The 19,798-nt window shown below is 44.8% G+C and overlaps 1 protein-coding gene across 1 annotated transcript in view; it reads right to left on the bottom strand.

Annotated features, from left to right (window-relative positions):
* Positions 1–4,915: 4,915 nt before the first annotated feature.
* synpo2a (synaptopodin 2a) overlaps positions 4,916–19,798 on the bottom strand; it is a 40,214-nt gene continuing 25,331 nt past the window's right edge. The window contains exons 4-5 of the mRNA XM_066720642.1: positions 16,008–18,391; positions 4,916–9,280 (exon numbers count right to left, since the gene is read on the bottom strand). Of these exons, the coding sequence (XP_066576739.1) occupies positions 8,723–9,280; positions 16,008–18,391 (2,942 nt within the window). The 3' untranslated portion in view covers positions 4,916–8,722. The remainder of the gene's footprint in view (positions 9,281–16,007; positions 18,392–19,798) is intronic.

The raw sequence follows: 19,798 nt of genomic DNA, 5'->3' as shown, positions 1-19,798 counted from the left end.
CTCAAGAGCTTCCATCTCCTATTAATTCTTCTTCTGAGTCAGTTGCCATCACCTGAGATGTAACCCGGTGTCATCTTGGTCCAGCGGTGTTCCACTCTCCTGGGTGTCCTGAGACCAGTTTAGTCCACACACTCCTGCTCGTGTACTAACCCTGCTGGTTTGCTTTTCTCTCTCTTTCTGGGGGTTTATTTGAGCAGACGTGTATCCATGTTTTTAGAGGCCGTCTGTAGTATCTGTGTCCTTTTTTAATTCAGGGGTGAGGTTTTGCCTGTATGTGTTAATACTGGCAGAACATATTGTTCCGTCTTTCCTCATAATACGAGGTCCCCATTAGAATTAAACTCATTCTTCCAAAAGCACTCCAGGGCTCTTTACAGCTGATGCTATTACTGAGCCAATACATCTGATCCATGACTTCTCCTAGCCTGATGCCATTAACTTCAATAAACTTCGGAGGAAATGACATTTGTGAAACCTCGAGTTGGCTTACAGGCTTAAATATATTGATAAGGACCAGCTTCACTATAATGCCGAAACCTGGAAAAACACACACAGGTATATGTGGAAATTACATGGCATGTATTAATCGTAATCACAAACATAAACATACAAATATAAACCTAATCCCTCTCTGGGTCCTCAAATATACACAAATTAAATAAACGGACCAGGGACAGCAGCCATCACTGCTATTGAGGCAATTCTGAGGAGAGCAACCAGACTTATTCCAGGTCTGAAGGGGACGTCCTACTGAGAGACTGAGGACCTGAACCTTTTCACCCTGGAACAGTGGAGACTACATGGGGACTTGTTTCAAGTCTTCAAAATCATGAAAGGCATCGACCACATCAAACCAGAGGAGCTTTTCCAGATCAGCAGGGACACACGCACCCGGGACACAAATGGAAATTGGGCTTCAAGGCATTCAAGACAGAAAACAGGAGACACTTCTTCACACAGAGAGGCGTCACAATCTGAACAAATTCCCCAGCGATGTGTCTGAAGAGACAATTTGGGAACATTCAAAAACAGACTGGATAGGATCCTTGATGACTTAGTTATTAATGGACACCAAACAAGCATGATCCTCTCCTTTCTTATGTTTGTTTTAAAAAAGAAAACACCTTTGTTTCTTCCCAAAGCCACACTTTTTCATTTTTCTTTTTCCTCAGGTTCTCCCTTTTCTCTTTTCCTCCCCCACTCCCCACTTGCTTTTAAATAATTCTCACCAAGTATCTCCAATTATCCCATTAAGCCCATCCCACATCAACAAATTACACCCTGAAGAAGCCATACCAACATGGCCGCCCTCACTTCAACTTCCTTACCCAAGATGGAGTGCATCTTCCTCAACCCCCAGGGTCCTAGAGCCTCCTAATTCAACTCTAGGAATATACACGTGCAGATGAGTTGGTAAAAGGACCTGTAGTGCTGAAGGCCCTGACTTGACAAACAGGAAGGGTTTTCTGCCAAATCATATTAACTATAAGATAAAATATATAAAATATAGAAACTATAAGCAATCAGAGAAGTGGTCCATGTTTAATTATGAACTAAAGCACGTGTACAGAACCGGAGACATGAAACTTCTCTTTTTAAATGTTTTTTCTCCTGGTGTTCTCCACCGGCAGTTGAATATCCGAGCGCTTATGCAACGAGACGCCTGCGCAGCGGATCTGCTGAACACGGACAGATTGTCCGAACAGAAACTGACAACTAAGACAGGCTGCTGGGAAGAGGAGGCCGGGATGGCGTGCGTGGCTTTTCTCGGCATTAGTTGCTCTATTAATGGCTATTATTTAACCTAAGTATCTAAATAAATAATTTGGAATGAATGGTCCGCATTTAAAAGCCACCACTCTTGGTGCTTCTTCATTTTTTCTCCTTCTGTTTCTTGTTCTATTGATCCTCCTTTGATGTTTTTCTTTTCTCGACTGGCTGGACTGAGTGAGTCTTCCAGTCGGGGTTGTGACGGAGAATGATTGACAGGAACGTCTTTGTACAGAGACACCAGACACCAGACACACAACCCCTCACACAGGGTGTGACGGGAGACCTATAGCACAACTTCTGTTTAGATCTCAGGGCTACAGTCTGTGGGTCAGAGGTTTGCAAAAAGGGCTTATTTAACTTAAACAGCCCCAAATATCACAACAAAAATAACACTAAATAATAAAGATGTTTGAACATAATGTGTCATGATCTTGTTAAAGTACAGATCAATCTATTGTAGAAGAAAACACCTTATAGCAGATGTTTACACAAAATACATTGGTTATTAATTCTATTATTTGTTTGTTTGTTTATTTAAAGTTTAAAGATAGTTATTTTAATATATATATATATATATATATATATATATATATATATATATCAGTTTATTCTGTATCTTGGTCTTTGTGTTGCTTGAATCTCTCTTTTCCACGGGGAAGAAGGCCAGATCTCTTGGCCGGCGGGGGGGTCAGTGTTTTCATTTGTCGTTTGCCAAAGTCTCTAATAGAAATGCAGTCAGACAGCAGCCTAAATCAAGTGCAGTATAACTTAATCCTCAACCCCCCGTCCCGCTGAAGGCAACCAGCTGTTAACCCAGCTTTAATGGAAGTGACACGAGTACCTATAATCCTCGCTGTGAAAGATGCGATGCTCCGGGTCGGGGGTTGGTCACTGATTAGCAATATCTAGGCCCTGCAGGTCCAAGCGCATTGTACACGGAAACATATGCACTTCCTTTAGGGACGGACAGACACATGGTCAGCAGTGGTGACTACATTTCAGGCGACACCCAGAAGTAAAATGAGCCGTGGAATCGTATGGTTAGATGGGCTTGTGTTCTGGTTGTTCGGTTGATGTTGTTGTTGTCGGTTTCTCACATCATTATAGGCATTGACATTATAAATACGGTAATTCAATAAGGAAGTCATTTGTGCCGAGATCTTTTTTTCCCTTCGACAAGAAACAACCGCATTCTTAAAAGCAATGACAACAAACAAACAAAAACTTGAAGGATGGGTCATATTTTAGCTCCTCTCTTCCATTCGCTGCTGGTTGAGGTTTGTTTCACACACCAAAAGACTACCGATGAGAGGAGCTGAAATGTGATGTACGTTGTCTTTAGTATAAAGAAAAAGTTGTTTTGGTTTTTGAGTAAATTGTGACGGGCTTGTGTAGCGCTGCAATATTTTGCTCAATAATAACTAGTGGATGGAGATGCCCAACAGCACTGGAAGAACAATATCCGTGCAGAACTGGAACAATCAGCACTTCAGATATAACGCTGGCCTTTAAGACTTGTCAGTCACTGCCAATCAGACTCAATCCAAAATACATTAAAAAAGGACAATCGATTATAAAAAGCCATCTATCTGCAAACTCCTTGTGTGTTTTCTTAAACATCAGATTTGACGACTGTGCTGTATTTGTACTCTATTCTACAAATGCCATTATTTTGCTTGTTTGTTTGTTGTTTATCCACTGATAGCGGCAGATCAATTGAAAGAGATTAGAATCAATTTTTAATGAAACAGTTAAAACAAACTGCACAGAGAGCAGCGCACATCAGCTGAAGAATATGTGTCAGTAACCAGCTGTATAAAACCCTCATCCAAATTACTATAACACTTTTTATCTCGGTGTCTTTAATAAATGATTGGTAAATAGTTTATAAAACAGTTCGGGAACCATCAATAATTGCATTCATGAATGATCAATAAACCTTTATAACATATGATCAATCACTAATAAAGATTTGAAACACAATAGTGTTCTGGCAGCTCCCAAAGTTTAAATTAATGATAAATTGTATCTTATAAAGGTTTATTGATCATTTATCTATAAACAGATGTATAAACTATTTCATAATCCATGACGTATTTGAAAGTAAGTGTGGTGCTGAACCCTGAATGAGACCAATCTCCCGGAGAGTCACGTGGTCTGCTCCTTCACTTTCCCATCTGTGAGCGTGACGCCTCGAGTCGCCAGCGGAGGAGGGAGGCTGCGGACACAGAGGGTATCAATACGCAGCGACTGAAACAGCCCTGAAATAGATGACAGCAGACAAATGGCTTTTTAAATCAGGACCCTCACATCAGGATGACTTCATGCTGTGGAACTTCAGAGCCACTTCGCTCGGCTAAGAGTAGAGGGACTTTGTTTCCGTGAAATCTAATGGCAGATACGAATGTGTCCCATTATCCAGTGCTGCTTAAATCAAGGCAAGAAAGGTACATGGAGCCAATACCAGCAGCTGGGCCGTAGAGAGGGGCGGCCTGTCCCATTGTCAGTGCTACTTTATATACATTTCTCAATCACAGTGTTTTATTTTCAATATCAGACATCCTGAGCAAGTTCTCCTAGTGTTTTTAGTGTTAAGTAAGTAAGTAGGTGATCTCCCACAGGGACTTTGACCCGACCGATCCTCTAATCTGCGGGGGATGGGACTCCAGCCAACTTCTCGGGGGTGTTTTTAAACAGATTGCAGTTCCATCCCCCTGAAATAGGGTTAATTGGATGATGTGAAAACTTGACAAGGAAGAATGTGCAAGACTCATAGAAGTGGAGATATCTTAAGGATGCCTTCATCCAGCAGTGGATAGATAACGTATAGCATAAATAAACACAAATATAGTTGCTGTTCAGTTTGTGTTGTGGATATGCTGTGTTTATAGATGTTTTGTAAGCAGTGAGATCATGAACAAAACAATCCAATACAAAGCTAGAAACATCGACACCTCATGGCACGCTGAGCTGTTAGAATTAGTCATTTATGATCAAATCAAAACAATATCTCTGCATTACACCCTTATCCGTATTCATCCCATAACACTGCTTGATTTGAAACTGATTCAGAGCAAGACTTGGGTTCTCACTACAGTTCAGCCTGGCGCACCACCCGAAACAGAAACCACACAGAGACAAGTCAGTGGGTACATCTGTCACGCGTTTAATGACCAACAGTGAAAAAGTTTTCTTTATTGAGGTGATATTCCTTAACATGTAAAAACACCAGCTGTATAAATATTATAACAATACACATGTTCCAAATGCTTTCATTTCATATATATTTGACTTATTTTCATCTCCAAGTATTCATCATTAGTTATGACGCTGCAAACAGACATTTAGTGCGTTAGTGCATGTCTGTCATGCTTTCACAACCGGCACATCTCAAACAGGCACGAGCAAAACCGCAATAAGTGTTGAAAACTCTGAACCTCTCAATGGTGCCGCTGAAATCTCCAAATCCGGTGGCAGACAAACCTAAAGGAAGACCTGAGTACCGCAGTAATCAGGTGATAGACGTCCTAAAAATAGAGGCAGAGAATAAAAACAACAACACACAATGTCTGTTGCATAATCATGGACGCGGTACTGGAGACAGCAATTCAAATCAGATGTATCTTATAGGTGTTACAGCTCATGAGGATACTTTGTGCTCATTGTGTCTTTTAAAAGAGAAATACTAGGGTGAAGTGGTGTGTCAACAACATTTAGCAAAGATTATGGAAGAAGAGAAACAAAACCATCTAAAAACTCAACGTTTACTTACAACTTAAGCGATTTTAGTTTCTAAGCAACACGCTAAAACGTGTGAAAATCATTTTGTATTTAATTGACTCAAAAAAGAAGGCAGAAAATAAAATTTGCTATTTAAATGTGCACCTAAAGCCTTAATTATAGTCTAAATAGTCACCTCCCGTATATATAAAAATACAAACTACTGAAGTGTTTTATAACCTGCAATTTCACTCTCTGTATTTTCACCAGTTTACGAAACATGTCCCTTAAAAATAAACACAGATTCTCTGCAATATGAATCTCATCTAGAACTTTAGGAAGATCTTTCATTTTACAATTTCAATATATTATTAATTGAAATACAAAGCTTAAATCATGTACAACGTGAATCAGTGTGAGAGACAACCTACCAACCTGCAAAGTGTAGGATAAAAACATGTCGTTTTGGTTTAGTAGACTGGAAATTCACTGCAATAATGTGTTTAAAATTTTAGCTGACACACACACACACACACACACACACACACACACACACACACACAGGAAACTTGTCACACAATCTTAGAGGTCATACATTTGAAGCACACAAACTCCAACAACAGTTAATATATATAGTGTCCTATTCCCTCCTTTGTTAAATGTGATTTTGAAATGGGTATATTGTGTGACCTCTATGGGCAGCGCTGAGTAAAGGCTGTTTGCTAACAAATAAATAACAATGCAAACAATAAGAGTGAAGGCAATCATTTTGAATAGATGGCAACAGAATCGGAAATAGAAGAAAAGGGCTTTTTGCTGGAGTTCAGTTATAAATACAGTCTATCAGATACACACTGTCACAATAAATACAGCTTCTTAAGAACCATTCAATCTCTGTAAAAGAATTTAAGACAATAAGCGTAAATCATAATAAAGCACATTTTACGTGTTTGCTGATCTCACACCACATCTTAGTGCTCTGATACTCCGACTCACACCAACAGGATAAAAATAACACCCCTGTGTAACCAAATCCACTGCACTCTCACTTACCAAACTATCCTTCATTAATCACAGCAGCCGCAGTGACAAAACCCCTCCTATATATTGGAATAATCTTCCACACAAAGTCTTAACTACACATAGCATGTTGTGTACAGCAAAATCCACCCTGACAATGAAGTTACATGATTCCTACGTGTGTCAATCATACTCTTAAAAACAACAAAGTTTGCTCCCTGCATACAATATTTTCTGCTTTATTTAAATTATTAGAGAGAATTTCTGTGTAGATAAAACCGGTTCAGATTTGAATCTGAACATAATTATAGTTCTGAATCTCTAAATAATAACCTCCATAGTGTAGCCAAGACACAGCGGCCTAAGACGTCCTGCTCTGTGAAAGCACGTTGCGCAGCTTGTGTCTCACACGGACGCAGCGCTTGGCCGTGTCACATGTGATTTGGGTTTCTCTGGTGACCCATGACCCATGACCCAGGGTATTTATCACACTGTGTTTTTGTGGTGCAGTGTTGCCACAGAAAAGTTGTGCTTTTTATTAATTTAATATCACTTTTGTATTATTGTGTTACATTGTGTTGTAATCCAATGAAGCCACACATGTATAGCTGGCCTGTATCAACAGCACATTGGTGAAAACTTCGCTCTATTCCTATTCATTACTAACTTAAACATAAACATCTGATCACTGGCATGTTTCTTCCACCCTGACCACGGAGTGTAAACTAACATGTCCTCTGAAACACACTGCAGTCCTTAGACGCACAACTTCCTCTCCTTTTCTTTAACACAAAAACGGACATCAAAACCGAGAATACAGACTAGTGACATTTATTTAATAGCGTTGTCAGAGAAGATAGTGTAGCTGTCCTAAAAGCAACTGCCCCCCCTTCAAAAGCATCACAAATCAGCCCAGTGGAGCTCGCTGCTCCTCACTCTAGGGACTTGTGTTCACACTTCAGCTGAGGATACACACATGACACTTTACACATCTCTAACCAAACTACAAACACTGAATTATTCATGTACAGGAGATAACTGTCACTTGCATACCTTAAGCCAGTGTTTCTCGGTAGCCCTCTGTGGTCTGGTTTGCGTTCTGGTTTTCATTTGCTTATTCAAATCCTTTACCTTTACAATAATTTCAATTAAGCAATTATAGTTGATTTACACTTCCAATTGGTTATTCAGGGATCTGCTGGAATACACCCTGCAACCGTTGCTGAAAGCCGTTATTTTAGATGAAACATAACCAAACCAAAAAGTAACAAAGGGTTTATGCCAAACAGTTTACCTTTTGTAGACACAGTTATTCACGAGTAGAGATGAGACACTGGCAAGCCTTTCGTCTGTGTTACATCGAGTGGATTTTTAACATCAGTGTAATTTGAATTCTTACTGTGAACAGACAACATCTCAAAACACAACCAGGAAGGAACTGGAGTGATGCATATTCGATTTTATAATGTCTTACCCATGGACATTAGATTCTGCAGCTCGCAAATCTGCCGCGATGGTGCATGAGTGTGGTGTGTGTGTGTGTGTGTGTGTGTGTGTGTGTGTGTGACTACGTTTCATTAAACCCAACCCACTGTGCAGGAGGTGTGTTTCAGTCTGTGGAGTCTGATGACATCACTACCAGACATTATTCTACACACCAAGATGATGGGCATTTGGCTTCTACAACCTCTGAGTACTCAACACAACTGACAATGACAATCTATGTTCCTACAAGCCATAGAGTAATTACTTTACTAGGGAGAAGTTGTACGTCTCAAACCCAGCTCTATGAGTCCACATTTTGTTTTTCCCAAGGAAGCAGATCCGCGCTGAGCTTACGACCAAGTTTCACCCGAAAAGAATTCGTTCCCAGCAAGGGTGTGCCTGGCATCCTAGCTCTCTGTGAAGGAATGGGAATGCCAAGACCTTCCAGTGAAGACATACTCTCTGACTGTGTGTTTGTCTTCCTGTGGTGGTGCCATTTTAGGAGATCCTCAACAGCACAATACAACTAGCAACAACAACATCAACAACATCAAAACAACAGAAGATGGGTCCCTCCAGAGATTTTCTACACTTCCACTTTCTCTGTTTATACACATAGTTTTCCCAATCATAAACTACTGCCATAAACATGTTTTTCTCCTTGCGTTCAACTCAGAAATACAGGGCTGATGTTAACCATCTCAATATCGTAAACCACAGATAATTACCGTCTCCACGCCCGGGGATAGATGTTATAGTTTGGATCACTCACTGACCGCCCGTACGCCCCATAGTCAGGCCCCGCCCCCAAGCCCCGGATGTTGGAATCAGTCATTGACCTCTGAGGCTGATAGGCGTATCTGCAGGGGGAGCCGTACTGGACGGTGGATGCCGGGGCGGACATGGAGCTCTTGGAGGGCGATGTGTAGGATGAGGATCGCTGGTGCTGGAGTCGGCCTCTCTGTGACGACTCGTAGGACACCCTATCCTTCCACGCCGCCGGCGGCTCAGGCAGGGACTTCCTGTGGGCGGCGGAGATGACGTTGGAGGCAATGGACTGCTGGAGGTTCTGGTAGGAGAAGGCTGCGTCTACCAGACCCAGGGGGTTGCGGGCCGCGGCCTCCCAGGGCGAAGGCGGCTTGACGCTCTTATCCATCCAGGACGGCTGCCGGTCGAAGGGCCCCTTTGAGGGCATGAATACCGGGCTGTGCACCGGGGAGTCGTAGCCGGACATCGAGGGCATCCTCCGGGGCAGAGACAGGGAGTAGCGCCGGCTGATCTCCTGCAAGGACAGGGTTTAGACATGATGAAGGGAAACACGCAGACTGATGGATCATTACTCAGGACCGTGACACAGTGTGGGGTGTAGTCAGGGAGAGGAGGTACATGAGACGGGGTCCGGATCATACCTTATCCCATTGGAATCATTTACTGTCTAACCGACCCACTTCTGTTCAAGGACCCGATAACGAACCAACCAATTGGACAATCACTGCGGTGCTAACTCTAGTCCCCGCTCAAGCATCTGTTCTACTTGGCAAGCCTGAAAGCAGCCCGACCCGAGCTGGGCTTTCTTTCTTGCCTCACCTTTTTAAAGACGTCTCCAGTGATATGATGGTTCATTGTATGTATGTATGTATGTATGTATGTATGTATGTATGTATGTATGTATGTATGGATGGATGTATTTCTATGTTGACTATTCGATAAGGACAATTTCTGCACAGTACTGAGTATGATCTGTGTCTGACACCTGAGAGGAGGACATGGCACGAGGTATGAAGGTAGCACACAGCTGTGCGAAAAGCCAGCGAACATCTGTGAACCTGCACCCACAGAGGGAACACTTTCAACTTCCTGCTCTAACTTATACAGCCCTGGAACTAAACATAATGTAAATACAGAATGTATTTGAGCTGTCTGTCCTATAAACTAATTAAGGATAAGAATATTTATAGTATAATCCTGATTTGCCCCCCTGTAAAAGTTTTTAATTATAATAATTAGGTTAAAACACTGCTCTGCTCTTCAGACATGACTATTTCCACAGACGGGGTTTCACAGGGAGGCAGATAAAACCCTTTTACACAAATGTGCCTCTGTTATATAAGTCCATTTAGACACACGTCACTCTCATCATGTTAAAGGGCAGCCCCTGAAAGCTGCTGCAGCAGTTTGTGGGATTGATGTAGATTTAGAGAGGAAATAAAGCGCTGTCTCTTAATGGTTTAATTTATATCCCTCTGCCAGGCTGTATGTAACAGGAGGCGTCTGCTGCCACCGTCTGGCACTGCCCTGCCACTGCGCCCTCACTGGAGCTCACAGTGCACTGAGAGGGGGCACAATCCTCACGACGGCCGAGAATAGCGCACAGCGGCCACAGGTGGGCAGAGACAACGCCAAGCACACAACACACTCGTCACACACGAGAGACTAGAGTTATAAACACAAACACATGAGCTTGCTGGGCCCTACATGGCAGCTCTCAGGACCCGTGAAGAAAACTTCAGTTTGGATCGGTCCTTCACCATTGTGGCTCATCACATCATAAAACATGAGGTGGCTGCTGAATCCTGCTCTCCATTTAAAGGTGTCTGACACCTGCCCTCCGAACCACCTCCATGAGGAGGACATGGCACCAGGTATGAAGGTGGGCACACAGCTGTGTGCATTTAATGGATTCGGAGCCCGTCCGGTATGAACTCAAAGAGTCATTTTAAGGACACTTTAAAAAAAACTAAGGTTGTGGTACATACTTGACAGCACAGCCCCAAACTTGGAGGATTTGGGGAAACATAAGGAACTGGCATCTGAACTCAAGTACGATCAACACTGGTGTGGCTCAAATTCCTCACAGAAAATACTGCCTGCTTTGGCACCACGAGCGCTGGGGGCTTGTTATTAAATTGATATGAACGCACCCTGGAAGACATGAGGTCTTCACAGTAAATTACATACCTAAACAGAGCCGGTCGTGGTTACATAACGAACCGGTCCAAAGCCTGAGCTCAAAGAGATGTTATAAAGTAGGACACATCATTGCCCATTTAACACAGCTGGGTGTCCAAGTGCCTGCCTCTTTAACGAGCTTCACACGACACCTCAGAGGGAAAGCTGGATGATGTCTGGATGATGTGTGCGTGCCACGGTCAGCCAGTCGCACGGCTCTGCACATGTCCACCATCCTTGGTCTGTTCCGAAACCGCCTGCAGGTTCTCACATACTCGAAGTCCCTCCCCACCTTTAAATGCTAGACTCGAATGCTGTCAGTCGTTCCTGCCTTTTGATTTCCGCTTCGACGGAGGAATCGGCTGTCTCAGTCGGAGTCGCAGCTTAAACAAACCCAAATCAAAGCAGTCCATCACATTTCAGGAAAATCAAAACAACAGGAAGTGTTACCTCTGTGGTCGGGATGCGGATCCTCCCGCACTTGGTGTCCAATGCCCTTAGCCTTTGCCGCTTCTTAGACACTAATAGACATGTTTAAAGGACGTTGACTTACCCCAAAAAGGACCGCCAGTGTGGATCCAGTCACACGGCCTGGAGTGAACAGTCACCTCCGCCAAGTCCGACGACATTACTGAACGCTCACCGAATTACCGAGAAACCGTAGACCAGAGCTGCACAATTGTGGACCTCGTGACCCCAGTGTCCTCTGGTCTAGCCTACCAGCTAAGGTCTCAATCACTTCAATTAACCCTTAATTGAAATCAAAGTCTCCTATCCTACAGAGGGAAGGATTTTAATTCAACTGTGACGTTTCAGGAGGCAAGGCGAATCTCAGACTGTTCTAAAACAAGTGGAAAGGTCACTAAAGGATCGATCGAGTTATTCCGAGCTCAGCAGGGCTGGATGCCACCCAAGGACCGGGGCTGGAGACCGGACACCAGGAGGACGACCCCGTGAAATGTCATTCTAACTCCATCCCTTCAGGGCTAGAGGACAGGGTTTATTTAGACAAATAGACATAAGACAAGAGAAGGATAAAGCACGCTGTCCTCACAAGCACAACCAGCTTCACCCTTCGAAAACAAAGAACCTGTTTATCATTGGTAAATCATATTCATATGTGAGATGAGAGATGCTCTGCTTCCAATGCAAGATGAACACATGCTTTTCAGCAACTGCGGCCAGATGCCCTGTGAAGATTTTGGGAAGATAATGCACATGTGTGTTGAAATGAGATGGTCCAGAGGACGGCTGTGAATCTACCTCTGCGTGGTAAACGCTGGCATTACATATTCAGCTTTGACTGCATCCCCTTTTTAATGCACCTCTGCATCTGTCCATGATAATGTTGATAACACTATTTCACGCATGCCGTGGGTTCCCAGATAAGGTCCTAGCTGTTCCATAGCTTGTATTTGTATTTTTTGTTTCCTGAGCCGAGCTCTCGGTTTCTTTAATTGGTTTCATTTAACCTTTGAAATTTGCTGATTAAGAGTCGAAAGGGTGGAAGTAATCAAATGATTGCTTCTGATTGCTTCCCCAGCTTCTGAACAGAAACAATATGACTTCCTTATCCCTCACTACACACTTCCATGAAGTCAGCTTGGGGAAAGGATGTCAGAAGCTATATTTCCCTGGGATTTTCACCTTACAATCCGTGACATGTGTCAATCTTAGCAGGACGAACCCCGAACAAGATGGCATCACAAAATAGCGAGACAAATGAAATTATATAAAAAATACAACCGCTCTAAACTGCAGGTTGACATGTCCGCTCTCAGGGGCAGGTGGCACATTCCCCTGACACAGCACAGAGGTCAGAACTGGATGCAGGGCCGAGGGGCAGGCTGGGGTGGAAATGCAAATCACTCTGTAACTTCATCTCTCTTTAAAATAGAGCGAGCTCCAGGGCATGACGCAACGCCAGGGCGAGTATGTGGTGACGGTCATGGTCCAAACTTATCTCTGCCGTCCCAAGTGAGGTCTTTCCTCTAGAAATACACCAGTCACCCCCGGGGGCCTGACTCACCCTGCAGTACAGGAATAGGAGAGGCAGTACAGACACCTCAGCACTCACCTTCACTCCCGAGCCTCACACGACAGCTCGGCAGGTGTCGGTCCAAACCCGTTGCTGAGCAGAGACGGGTTTTGTGCGGGCGCTGCTGTGTTTTATAGATTGTTACCCATCCGCTATTAATAGACATGGGGCTGGCTGCTGTTGCTGTGAGGGCAGAGTAAAAGCTGCAGGTGGGAACGCTATCCTGTTTCAGCGCATGCTCCTCACCACGTGGAAACCAAGGCTTTCAGGACGAGGAAGGGGCTCGAAACTGTTCTCCCGAAGCCAGAGAGACTTCTCCTCTGGACTGACCCGGGGGAGGACACCGGCTGAAGGGTTTTGTGAATGACGAAGGGAAGGTTTTAAAGAAACGTCAGTTATCATTTTGAGACTCTGCTGGAGTGTGTTTTAAACATCTTGGAGGACAGAAGGGTTTTCCAGTTACGTGTCATTCTGAATAAACGCCCGAATTGGCACCCGATTCCTTCAGGAGATACATAAACCTGATTCACGGTGAAACAGGGGTGTCTGAACACCTTGCTGACTACTGACCTCTTCCCTTTCTGGGACACCAGGTTTCTAGTGAATGCAAACACCAGTGTAGATTTTCAAACCCTACTCTTCACTTTTGTGATGAAAAAGTTATTAATGATGAAAGATATCAGTAAATCCCACCTGGAAAAATAAATACTCATGAATGTAGTGGGAATACCCTGGGGGTCCTTAGTACATCGATAACATTTGTGTGAAGGAGAAAATGCATCTCAGCCATAACAAGACAAATGCCAATCAAAAATACTCGTGTCCCCAGCTTACCAACCTGACCGTGAGCAGCAAATGGAAAAAATAATACTTTAAAGTAACTCAGTTGCCCATTTTTACTATCCTTTTACATGTTGTGTTGGTCTTTTTGTTGTCAACCAAAGGTTAAACTGATTTTTTTGCCTTATGGTGCCTTATTATAGTATGCAAACACAACAAGCTGTGACAATGGGCTTCAAATAGATCAGGCGAGTTACTGGAAAGTAATATTGTGAAGTAAAGTGTAAAATAAATAAATAAACACAATGTGAAAGAGAAACATCATATACAAACAAAATATTGACAAAGGAAAGCGTGATGTCACAGAAACTGCATGCAAAAGCAAACCACAAAAGAAAACCCCAACAAAAATGGCTACAGGAGACCTTTAATAGTACAGTGAAGAAACTTACAGAAAGTGCACCATGGAGAGAAAACATCAATGAGAAACACAAGAGGAAGAAGACAACAGGTGACCAATTCACTGCCTAAGAACTAACACTGTGTTTTAAAAACCCTACCACAGTATTCGGGAGGGATTACTCTGTTTCAGCAAGACAAACGCCCAATGGACAGATGTCGATTTGTGCTGTTTTGAACACTCTGTTGTCTTGATCGTCTTACTTGTTTAAATTGAATGTAAATAAAGGTGAGACAACAAAAAAAAAAGAGGAAAGCATCAAAGAAGCTAAAAAAAGAATGAAGATTGTGATCGGTTTCTCGTTTTCCTTGATTTGTTTAGTTTTTTCTCTTTGTTGACTTGACACTGAAAATGTGACGGCTGTAGCTACGACAAGAGAAACCCATTCCCCCCACCCTGCCCTGATCATTCCCATAAACACAGAAGGCAAAAGCCAGCAAAAGTTCAAAGTAACACCACACTGCTCGAGAAGTGTCTTCGGCTGAGGCTGCGGACTAAACTGTACAGGATCGCACTGGATCAGACCCGTCCGAGGAATAATCTCCAGTTGCGACAGCCCTAACGTGAACTACTCGTAAGACATTGCTATTGTTCTTCACATCCTTCCGCAATAAGTAAATACGTTTAGCAAAAATGTAATTGCTTAAACCTCATCTCACGTATTCATACATTCGATCAGGCGTCTGAAGTCGGCCAACGAAAATGTGTTTGTCTCCGTCACAAACAAACACAACCGGACGAATAAAACACCGGACTGCTTTTCTTCTCTTTTTGTTAAAGGGGGTAAAGAAAATCCCCTTGGAGGCACTAAGGCATTCTCCTGAAAAACATTTGACTTTTTTTCCTTTTCCAGCATTTACTTTCTCAGTGTCTCTCATCTAAATCTTGCAAAATCACCTTTTCTCTGTCCGGTTAACAGAGGACATTTCTATTCCTGTGAATCGGCAATCAATTCAAAGGGTAATCTCGAGTGGACAACTGATACACATTGCATTTTTGCCCGTATTTGGCTTTAATTACTGCATAAGGGTCTACGTATGAAACACTGTGAATGTCTAGTTGTTTTCAGTAGCTTTACAACTGACTAACTACTGTATTTCCACATACAAACTTTATCGACACATTACTTTCACAATAAGGCACGGCTGCTGACGCTATAGAATTTGGCGAAATCTCGTGTTAGTGCAATGACCTACCGTAAAGACCATGAAGGAAAACGGGACGTTCTAGAGAAAGAGCAAAAATGTGTTCTGTTAAAAAGCAACGGCCATTTTGCTTGAAAGAAACAAAGCTTCCCTCCCAGAGAATAGTTACTTGGGACTGTTTCCTTATTGGGAGTTTGTCGTGTGTTCAAAAAAGTTAAAAATAGCAAGCTATGTATGGATTGTTGAGGTTAAAAAAGTATAGCTAAGTTTCTAATACTTGAGTACATTCCCTGTGACCTACGCTTGAATCTAACTGCATGTTTTCTGTTTATCAATGGAAATATACAGTGAGGGGGGTTTTCATACAGTTGGCGATCCAATGTAGTTTGGAAATTTGCATAGAGAAGTGAGTTAAAGCCAGAAAATAACTGAAGATTTTCTACTCTCTGTTACAAATAAAAAGATAAACAAGTTCTCTCAGTAGTAGTGTGGTGCACTGGTCGATAATAAGAACATATATTATGTTCTCACTGCACTCTCTGGGACTTTTCTTTCCTTTTGATTATTTCAAGCAAAGTGTGAATTGCTTTAGAGCAAAGACAAATCATTTCTGTTCCACTACGGCTGGCTTCCACACCTGTGCTGCTACTCCAGACTTTTTCGCGGAGAACCTCGGGCGTGGAGCCATATACACCCCGGCAATGGACTCGGCCTTCGGGGGCAACGTGAAGCTGGGGACTACGTAGGCGTTGGCGGCTGGTTTGAAGGAACCATCGTGTATCGCAGGCGAAGACGGCTCGAACCCGTAGTGGGGTGGCTGCGGCTGGGAGACCGGATACGCCGCGTTCATGTGCCCGGCGGGCTTCACGGCGGCGGAGGGCTCGTATTGGAGGGGCTGCTTGGCAGGGGCCGGGGTGGACTTGGGAGCCGGGCCCTTGGCATCAGTCGCTGGGCCGTAGGTGAAGAGGGAAGAGTTCAGCTGGTAGGGTTGGTGCTTCATGACGTCCAGGGCGTGCATGACTTTGGTGGTGGTTTTCCCTTTGGTCTTGGTCTTTCCGGCAGTGCTGGACTGCGGCTGGCTCTTCATGGCCCCGGGCGGGTAGGAGGGCGAGTGGATGGGGTTGTAGGCCAGCGGAGGGGGTGCCCGGACGTTGGGTGAAAACTTCCAAGAGTTGGGCAGCGACGGGGTCGGGGACGGCGAGCGCACTTTGTTGGCCTGCACCGTCTCGGAGTCCACCACGAACTTCTCCATCCGGGACTGCCGCTTGGCGAAGAGCTCGGCGCCTCTCCCCCGCAGAGCTGGCATCTCGAAGGCTGGCCCCATGCCCCCGGCCGAGGCCACATTGCTGATGGGAGTGGTGGGGGGCGTCTTCGCTCTCGGCATGTAGGCGGTGGCCACCGAGCGGGCGGGGAGCGGCGCGCTGGCGGGGGATTGCGGTTGGCTCCACGTGTTGGCGAGCTGCTGTGGTGGGGTGTATGTCTGAGCTGGGGCCCTCGCTGGTGGTTGTTGCTGCTGCTGTGGCTGAGCTGGGCTCCATACAGCTGCAATGGTTTGCTGGGGAGCTGCTGGTTGGGCCTGTGGCTGAGCTGGGCTCCATACGGCAGCAGCGGTTTGCTGGGGAGCTGCTGGTTGGGCCTGCTTTTGAGGTGGACTCCAAGTGTGCTCTGCTGGTTGGGCCTGCGTTTGAGATGGACTCCAGGTGTGCTCTGTTTGTTGTCGTTGTGGTGGGACGGCCGCAGCAGCAGTCACAGCAGTGTGAGCCTCGTTAAGTGTCGGCTGGGAGGACGCCTGGTTGGCAGCTTGAGGCTGAGGTGACCACGGTGGGGAGGCTGGGTTGATGGAGGGCTTCGGGGCAACAGGCGGAGGAGTCTTCTGCTTGACCGCCTGGGACTGCAGAAAGTTGCAGGCCTCGGCACCGAGACTGAGGTAGTCCTCTTCCGGGCCTGACTCGAAGCCGGTCTGGCGCTTGTCACCTTTGTGGAGCAGGTTCAGCAGATCAGGATTTGGAGACACTTTGGGGGGCTCCTTGAATGTGAACATAGGCTTTGACGTGCTCCTCTTCCTGGTGTCCTGGAGGATCCCCGTCTTGATGGCAGGCACAGAGATGCGCTCGTCCCGGGAGGCAATCTGCTCCCCGGAGCCCGTAGGCGACCAGATCTGGGCGTGCGTGTTGACCGCAACGGGGGGAAGGACCACCCTGTATCTGTTATCCGAGAAGCCTTGCGGCTCCGACACCGGGCTGTTGACACTCCGCGTGGACGAGAAGGGCGCAGGCACCCTGTTCTGAACCCCGCCAAAGGGCCGGGCCGTTTTGTTGGTGACGATGGACTTCTGCACCTCGCTGGTCTGGTGATGCACCACTCCATTCATACTGTGAGAGACGCTGTACTGCTGCTTCTGCTGCTGCGTCTGCTTCTGCACGTCTATGTAGGCTTGGCCCTGGTGCTCGGTCCGGGCCTGTGTGTACGTCGAGTTCTCCTGCACCTGGTAGGAGCTGTGCTGGGTGACCTGGATGCTCTCTATGTCCCGGTGGTCTTCCACGGGGATCCCCTGCCTCCTCATTTCCTCCTGTTCAGCGGTGATCTGATCCACCCGCTGCCGGCGCTTGGCGAACATCAGTGCCCCCTTGCCCTTGGTCTCCGGCAGACGCTCCATCTCCTCGCCGTCGCCGAGCTGCTTCTCGATCTCGAGTAGGCCGGTGTCCCAGTCAAACGTTACAATGCTGCCACGGCGCTGGACATCGGTGAAGAAATCCTCGTCAAGCTCCGACTCGCTGGTGGCCAGAAAGGTGACCTCGATGGCGTCTCCTTCGTCCTCCTCGTCCTCGTCCTTGGGCTCCTGCTCCCCGGTCCCGTAGCTGACTAGCGTGAACTTCTTGGCCCTTTGGCGGTGCCTCTTGAACATCAACACCCCCTTGTTGTTGGGATTGGGCGCCGCAGTCAGCAGCAGAGCGATGCGCTTACATTTAGACTTGGCCTCCTTCACCTGCTTCTCGGACAGGCTCTCGCTGCGCCTGAGCCCTGAAGGGAGAGAGAGAGAGAGAGAGAGAAGAAAAGACAATCAGACGACACGAGCAAAGCCCTGATAGCATTCCAACACTAGAAGGAGTATAAACACAGCGGCCATCTTGCGTTCATGATTTTCCATGACTTCTCTTTTCAGACATGAGCGCCGGGATGTCAGTTTTGTATGAGTGCAAAGTTAAAAAGCGTCTATTAATACATTTGGCACGAGCGACAGCCCCCCACAAATCACTTCATTAGGAGCTTGGAAGCCACCAGAATGATACGTAAGGAAACACAACCAATATGGGTAAAACAGCCTGAAAACTGAGAGCAAAACTGAATCATTAACTGTTAAAAAACACAAAAGAGCAGGACTACATTCAGCTAACAGATTGGAGAAAAGCAGTTTCAGATCAATTAAGTGTGGATTCATATTCACTCACTTCCAACTTCCTGTCAGCACTAATCATGAGCGAATGGAAACTTCGTCTCAGCCGTATTAATATCAGCCACGGAGCAAGAAGACAGGTATTCATTTACAAACTTTACTTTTATCAACACATATATTTCTTTGATACAGAGATCATGAGAAGTACTAATTGCATCCATTGCAACTGCTTTGAAGTATAACAGATATCAATAAATATATAATTATTATTATATTTAAAAATGAAATGGATGTTAAAATAATGTCAATATGCTTTACTATATAAACTCAGATGAACATGCAGCAGGTTGATGTTAACTCTGTATGGGGTTTATTTGCAATTATAGACGAATAACTCAAGCTCTCTCTTCTCATCGTTGCCGGTCAAAGGGATCTGCTTTAAGTGGTAGCTTTCTCATAAAACTATCTATCTAATCCATTTTACTTTAAAATATAATACAGTTTTCTACTGATTGAACTGTAAGTCGCATGAGTTTTATTTCGAGGCAAGGCACTGCGCCTTCAAAGGGCAGATTCTTAGAGATTCCCAAGTCAAATTGAGTTGAATCTCAGCGACAAAATGTATAATTTCTGATCATAAATATAATTTCATATCAATCTATATGTTTTGTTCCTAATTTTCTCAACTGCTATCAAACCCTTATATGGATGACAGTAAAATTCCCTTTCTGTATGCATGCATGCATGTCTGTATGTTTATTTATTTATATGTTTGTTTGTTTATTTATTATTTTTTCTACATTCCTGCAGGTGATGCAGATATGACATAAAACAGATGTGTCAAGTGATGGCAGGATATCTCTGCCAAACTGCCCCTGCCTCAGTGTAGGTGCTAATGCCCCCATATGGGACAATAATAAGATGTCTGCAGCACATTGACACTGCCCCCCCAGGGACATGAGCAGGAGATCCAGTGAAATGTAAAAAGAGCACAGATTTAATCTTTAGCGGCGAGAAGAATGAGCTGCAGATCC

This window comes from Amia ocellicauda, chromosome 13, assembly GCF_036373705.1.
Source record: "Amia ocellicauda isolate fAmiCal2 chromosome 13, fAmiCal2.hap1, whole genome shotgun sequence".
In the NCBI taxonomy this organism is placed as follows: Eukaryota; Metazoa; Chordata; class Actinopteri; order Amiiformes; family Amiidae; genus Amia; species Amia ocellicauda.
This window is presented reverse-complemented; position numbering and strand designations above follow the sequence as displayed.